We start from the raw sequence: 6713 nt of genomic DNA, 5'->3' as shown, positions 1-6713 counted from the left end.
AAAAAAAAAAAAAAGAATCCACAAAAAATGATAGTACCAGAATGCAGATCTGGAACTCCAGAACATTTCAATCTACTAGTGTTATAGACTTTGAAACTCACTAAAAAATAACTTAATCTGGCCCTGCTTCCACCTCTAAATTAATATGTGGATGCTCTAACTCTTAGTGTGCTGTATTTATGGGTGGGCCCTCTAGTGGGCCTCCTTCAGAATTTGAGAGCAAAAGAGGAAAAATAGATCCTTATTTTCATTTGTAAGTCAGAGACAATTAGGTATTCTTCTTTCCTTTAGGAGACATTTATCAAGTTCTGTACACTCTATTCAGGATAACATGTTACAATATTGGTGCACATGATCAAGTGAACAAGACTTGGTTCTTGCCCTCAGAGTCCTGGTATATCATTATGGGAGCTTGTCATTCAAGTACCCAGAGTGGGAGCTGGTTGAATTTTCTCATGTGTGCAAAACAGGAGAATAAGATTTTATTTCCTTTTACAGTGATCCAATGCTTTATGGAGAGAGATATGGAAGAATCTAGCACAATTCAGGGCTCAGGGAGTAAACAATTCAAATGAGGTAAATATGATAAAGATATATCATCAGCAGTAAGATCAATAATGGTGAAAGAGGGTCGCTGTAATATTTCACTCCATCCGCACCTCTCCTCCCCAGGGACTACTGTAAATAGCAGGTGCAAGTGGAAAATGATTTGTTTGCAATTCCATTTAGTAGCGTCACATAGAAGGTACTAGAAAGAATTTTTAAAAAATTACCTCTCCTGTCATTCACTTGCATGAAGCAATTTCTAAATGTATTCCTTATACATTTTTTTCTGCTATTTCTTGGAAATAAACATTAGATTTCTCTTAATTCGTTTCCCTTGAAAGAGTTATTTTGCATTTTGTGTAAGTCACTGAGTCCCACCTTTTATATGGTTTTCTGTTCTGTTCTGGTTTTCCTTTTTCAAAGAAATTAATAATTCGTCTCAAGTGTGATTAGATAAAAACTAAATCCCTGGATTTCAAAGATTTATGATTTCAAATAGTGATGGTTTGCTACTAATTCCAGATGTACAGCAGAGCAAATTGTGTCTTTCTGAAGCATAAATATATATAATACAATTTAACTGTAACATACTATGCCTTCTTCACACTGATGTTAGGACCACTGGTATGTTTGAAACACTCCCTTGGAAAAGGGAGTGTTATATATTTTCTCAAATGACCTGATATCACTGCATATTGACTGATAACATATATCTACAAAAATTCTACAGGCATATCTCGTCTTAGCAGCCCATTTTGTGGAAATAAGGATTTGCAAACTGGGAAGTAGGACAAATTTGCTTAGTTGATAAGAATTAATCAAAAGGTCCATTTATAAAGCAAGGCTTTGGCTTCTATTCCAGGCAGAATATCAAAGTAGGCAAGTTTCTTACTGTCACCCCAAAATTAACTCTGAAAGAATTATAGAAGCAAGAGGAAAACAGAGATTCCAAGAAAATACTGAAAAGATAGTGAGAAAATCTGAGGAGAATAAAGTCTCTCATGACTTCTAGAATGTGTATATGGGTGTGTGTGTGTGTGTTGTGTATAGTGAATGTGAAGGGGAGGGGAGTGCTGCGTCCAACAGCAGTGGCTGGTCTAAAGTAATGCCTGTTAGTTCCGACTCTTGCCTCAAAACAATCATTGATTCCTCTTTATTTGCAAAATTCTGCAACAACAGAAAAACGCTTGCTCTAGTGCGATGTGTCAGCAAAGTAGTATCACGGAGCTGTAAGAACCATCCTGCGTGGGGCCCGGGCGCGGTGGCTCACGCCTGTAATCCCAGGACTTTGGGAGGCCGAGTCGGGCAGATCACGAGGTCAGGAGATCGATACCATCCTGGCCAACACGATGAAACCCCATCTCTACTAAAAATACAAAAAAATTATCCAGGAGTGGTGGCGGGCTCCTGTAGTCCCAGCTACTCAGGGGGCTGAGGCAGAAGAATGGTGTGAACCCGGGAGGCAGAGCTTGCAGTGAGCCGAGATTGCGCCACCGCACTCCAGCCTGGGCGATTTAGCGAGACTCCGCCTCAAAAAAAGAAAAAGAAAAAAAAAAAAGAACCGTCTTGTGTGAAGGACTGATGATAATAAGGTCATGCGTGATAGCACTCTCCAGTGCTCTTACAGTCGCTTATAGTCACACCTTCTTACTCCCTACTGTTGTATGATTCAAATTAGCATGACTGCGTCCTCCCAATGCTGTTTCATTCCTGAAATGTAATCTGAGGAGTGGATATAATCCCTTGATTGACTCATAAAAGACATAATAATAATACTAAATAATACATAAGGCCACTTTATAAATGAATTGCAAGAATCCTAACAAAATATTAACTCACCAATTTCAAAAATATGTTAAAAATATCATGACCAAGTAAAGTTATATGAGGACTGCAAGAATAATTCAAAATTAGAAAATTCATTGGTAAAATTTATCACATTAACAGATTAAAGCAAAGTAATATGACAAAAATACGTCATTAAATTCAATCCCTATATGTAGTTTTTTTTTTTTTTTAGAAAAAATAGAGGAGATCATTAATTTGGTAGGAAGCATATACTGCAAATCTATACCCAATATAATGGTTATTGGAGAAACTCTAGGTGCATTTCATTTAATATTGGGAACAAGAAAAGAATGACTAATACTCTTATTTAACAAAGTACTGGAGAGATCCTAATCAAAGCCATAAGAAAAGAAAATACATACATATACATGTATATGCATATAATATACACAAGTAACATAATGAATACGTTATATAATATATATTTATTACACATAATATATAATGTATATTATATATTACTATATATAATGTATACAATATATAATATATAATATTATATGTTTATATTTATATAAATATATTATATATTTATACTTATAAATAAATATTTTATTTATTTAAATAATTATATAATATATATATTTATTTATATAAAATATTTGTAACCTTTGTAAGGGAAGAGGTAAAATTGTTATTGTTTTTAAATGATGCGATCATCTATCTGGAGAACACACCAAAATAAACAATTTTGCTAGATGCACTATCAACTTACAAAAATGCCATTTCTATTACTGGAAATACTCAACTAGAATATAAGATTTAAGAAACACTTATAACAGTTAAAAAAACTGTACAGTATCTGGGAAACAACAAAAAAATTAAAAATCCTTTTTGGAGAAAATTTTAAAACTTTAATAAAGAACATAGTAGAAGTTCTGAATAAATTGAGAGTTTTGTAATGCTTTTAAATGGTACATGTTAAGGTTAAGATATTAATCCTAAACTAACCTAATTGTTTATTTTAATTCCAATACAAATTTTAAGTGGCTTATGAATAACTAAGTAAACTTTTAAAAGAAGAATTGGCTGGGCGCCGTGGCTCATGCCTGTAATCCTAGCACTTTGGGAGGCCAAGGCGGTTGGGTTGCCTGAGCTCAGGAGTTCGAGACTACCCTGTGCAATATGGTGAAACCCTGTCTCTACTAAAAATACAAAAGTTGGCCGGGCATGGTGGTGGTGCATGCCTGTAATCCCAGTTACTGGGGAGGCTGAGGCACGAGAATCGCTTGAAACCTGGAGGTGGAGGTTGCAGCGAGCCGAGATTGTGCCACTGCACTCCAGCCTGGGAGACAGAGTGAGACTCCATCTCAAATAAATAAACAAACAAATAAAATAAAGAAGAATTAATTGGATTATCTTTTCATATTAGTTATTAAGATAGACTTCAAACCTTTGTTGACAAAATTTAATATTACTGTAGGAACAGATGAATCAATCGATGGAGGTAAATACAAAATTTAAGAGACAGACCAAACATCTCCGCATTAAAAAACAAAGAAGGGAGAACAGATTACAGAAATATTTTAAAGGATCATGTGGATTAGGAAAGATGTCAAAAGCATTAATACATGTGAGTATAATGCGTGCACTATAGGTATAGACACATTTATATACTAGTCACAGCACAGAAAAGTATTTGATGCAATATTTTCTTAAAATTTAATAGTTAATCTTTATTCTGATCACTTTCTTTCATCTTATTATGTATCTGTGATACAGAAAGCAGCCTATGCCAATATGCAAAGTTTGCAAAACCGCTATATTTCATCAAGTAAGAAATTTGTAAAGATATCCAAATAAGAATAGCTGTCTTGCATTTCTTGAGAAGCACTTTTTTTTCAAGGATGAATTCCCTCCCTTTTACTTGAATTCAATAAATAACATAACTGAAATTCACAGCAATATCAGATTTACATTACTTGAGAATTCTGACGCTCTTCCTTCCAATTCATCCCTGTCTCTTACAAATCAGAAACCCCAATTTACCTCACAACTCATCAGTGTAGGGTAACTCCCACGCTTGAAACTTGTCATCAATTTAATTTCTTTTGATCTGCTTTCAGAGGTCTTAGTCATACAGGCAGACATTCTAGATTTGGTTTTAACTAGCAGAAGAGGCAACACCGGATCTTCTATGGCTATTGTAAATACTCCCAGAGTTTCCTGGATAGCATTTAGCCACAGGGAAGAAAAGCATTTTACTTTAAAATCTTCTGTCTAGTGGTAAGTAACCACTTTCATGTTGTCATTATGTAGTTCTGTGGTCTCCTAATATCTGATTCTTCATAATCACTTCTAATGTGCTACAGAATATAAGCTGTATGTGGAAATTGCTTCCTTAGATGAAATATGCACGATAGATATTATATTTAAATTACCTACATAAACGTGACTGAGTAGTTGACTTTTGACTGAAAAACTTCTATAAGTTTATTTTTATTTTGTAATCTGAGTGCATTTCATCAGGTAAGCTGCATTTTATGTTGATGGTCTTTAATAAAATACTTTTTAATCTCTAGATCAGTGCTATAATTTTGTTTTAACCAATTTAAAACTTTTGTTATGGCTTCTCATATAGCTGTATGTTTTAATATTAGTAAAAGTTACTGATGTAAAAGTATGCACACACATATATTCATAGTTTTTCATTTTTCTATTAAAAATAGTTCTAGTATAATTGTTTCCAAAAGTCATAGACATGGAAATTAATTATATTACTTTAGAATGAAAGGTAAAAATTTATTTAAAAATCAAACTGGATAAAAGTGCTTTTGGAATAATAAAGCTGTCTATATATTAGCTTCTCAGCTTAAAGTGAATATGTTAAGATAATTACTCTCATTAAAAGTTATCAATAAACTTTGGAAAATCATAGATACAATATACTGAATATATCACTTTATCATTGAGAAGGCATAAATGTGTTGTTCACCTTGAAATAAAGGAGTTATCACTTACCAGTGGTTTTCAGACCAGGATGAAGTATTTGTTTCATCTGCTGACAGAAGGAAGGTAGAGAGAGAGAAGGTTAGAGCCATATATATGAAACACCTATTTCCTGTTTTGGCAAATTCTGGTTGTGCAAGTAACTCTAGATCAACAAGGCCTGAAACAGGATTTGTCATACCAATAGTCTCAGATTTCATTGCTGATTTTCTAATCATGATTTTGAAATTATTTGGTGATTCCTCAAATGCCTTTTAAAAATAAATTGCTATATCAAGTTTTGTAATTGTGCATTTATTCTTTGAAGCTCATATATTACAATTTATCCATATTTTTGCTAGTCAATAGTTTGAAAATTCTTAGCCAAATTATTATCATCACAACATTAGAGTTTTTAGAATTACTTCTGTTGGATTGAAATTAAGCTCATAATTTTCATGAACTCTAGAGAACACAATGTTTTTTACAGCTATCTAAAATGTTTATTAATAAACTGTTGGACATTACTGTTTTGGATAATAATTTTATCTTTAATGTTTGTAAATACAAGGCCACAGTGACTTTCAGAACTCGATGGCCAAAAACCATAACTCATTGGTATTTCCATGTTCAAAGATGTGCTGTATTTACTTTTACTTTCTGGTTGTATAAAATTGAATATAGTATTGATCTCCATGTCAAATTATCATTATTTGATTCTGTTCATCTATGGAAAATTTCAATCATTCCAGGCTTGTTTCCACAGCACAATAATAAAGTGGGGGTGACTAACAATTTCAGATTTCTTCTACTTCTAAAATACAATAATCTTAAATACTGAGTTATATAAATAAAGAAGTATAAATTAATAAATCACAAGTAGCATATACATAGCACATAGACATTTCTGCATGCTCATGTTGGCATATAGATTGCACCATGTGGTGCATAATTCAAAAGTTTCTGTTCATTTTCATTTTTATATTTAGCTTTATTAATTTATGTGACAAAATGTATAATCACAAATCAATGTCTACTCAATAGGCACATTTTAAAATTATGGTTAATTTTGAGTTCAAGAATTAGATACTTCTAAATGTCTGTTGTAAGAGAGTTAAGAACTCAGAAAATCAGGTTGGATGTTACCATTAAAAAAAGGTTAACCATTTGCTGCCATGTCTCCAATTAACTCCTAGAATCTTTTACTTTATGAACATGCGAAGTGGAAGCTCTCAATAAACCAAATCAGCTATATGGAAAAAATCACCTTGGAACTACCTTCTACACAATCCTCTTTCTGTGGCAAAATGTATTTTGTGGGCAAGACCAGACTCAGAAGCATCCACAGCCCATTCTCTTCTCTACTTACTGGTGTAGAACGTTGTTAAAAG

At 33.1% G+C, this 6713-nt stretch overlaps 1 protein-coding gene across 2 annotated transcripts in view; it reads right to left on the bottom strand.

Moving 5' to 3' along the window:
- CRISP3 (cysteine-rich secretory protein 3) overlaps window positions 1-5480 on the bottom strand; it is a 20008-nt gene extending 14528 nt beyond the window's left edge. Inside the window, exon 1 of one of the 2 annotated variants that reach the window (XM_011960255.1) lies at window positions 5356-5480. In XM_011960255.1, coding sequence (XP_011815645.1) covers window positions 5356-5392 — 37 coding nt within the window. In that variant the 5' untranslated portion in view covers window positions 5393-5480. The remainder of the gene's footprint in view (window positions 1-5355) is intronic. The other variant, XM_011960254.1, reaches the window with a different exon arrangement.
- Between the last annotated feature and the right edge of the window lie 1233 nt (window positions 5481-6713).

This window comes from Colobus angolensis, unplaced genomic scaffold, assembly GCF_000951035.1.
Source record: "Colobus angolensis palliatus isolate OR3802 unplaced genomic scaffold, Cang.pa_1.0 Scaffold51, whole genome shotgun sequence".
NCBI classification, from domain to species: Eukaryota; Metazoa; Chordata; class Mammalia; order Primates; family Cercopithecidae; genus Colobus; species Colobus angolensis.
This window is presented reverse-complemented; position numbering and strand designations above follow the sequence as displayed.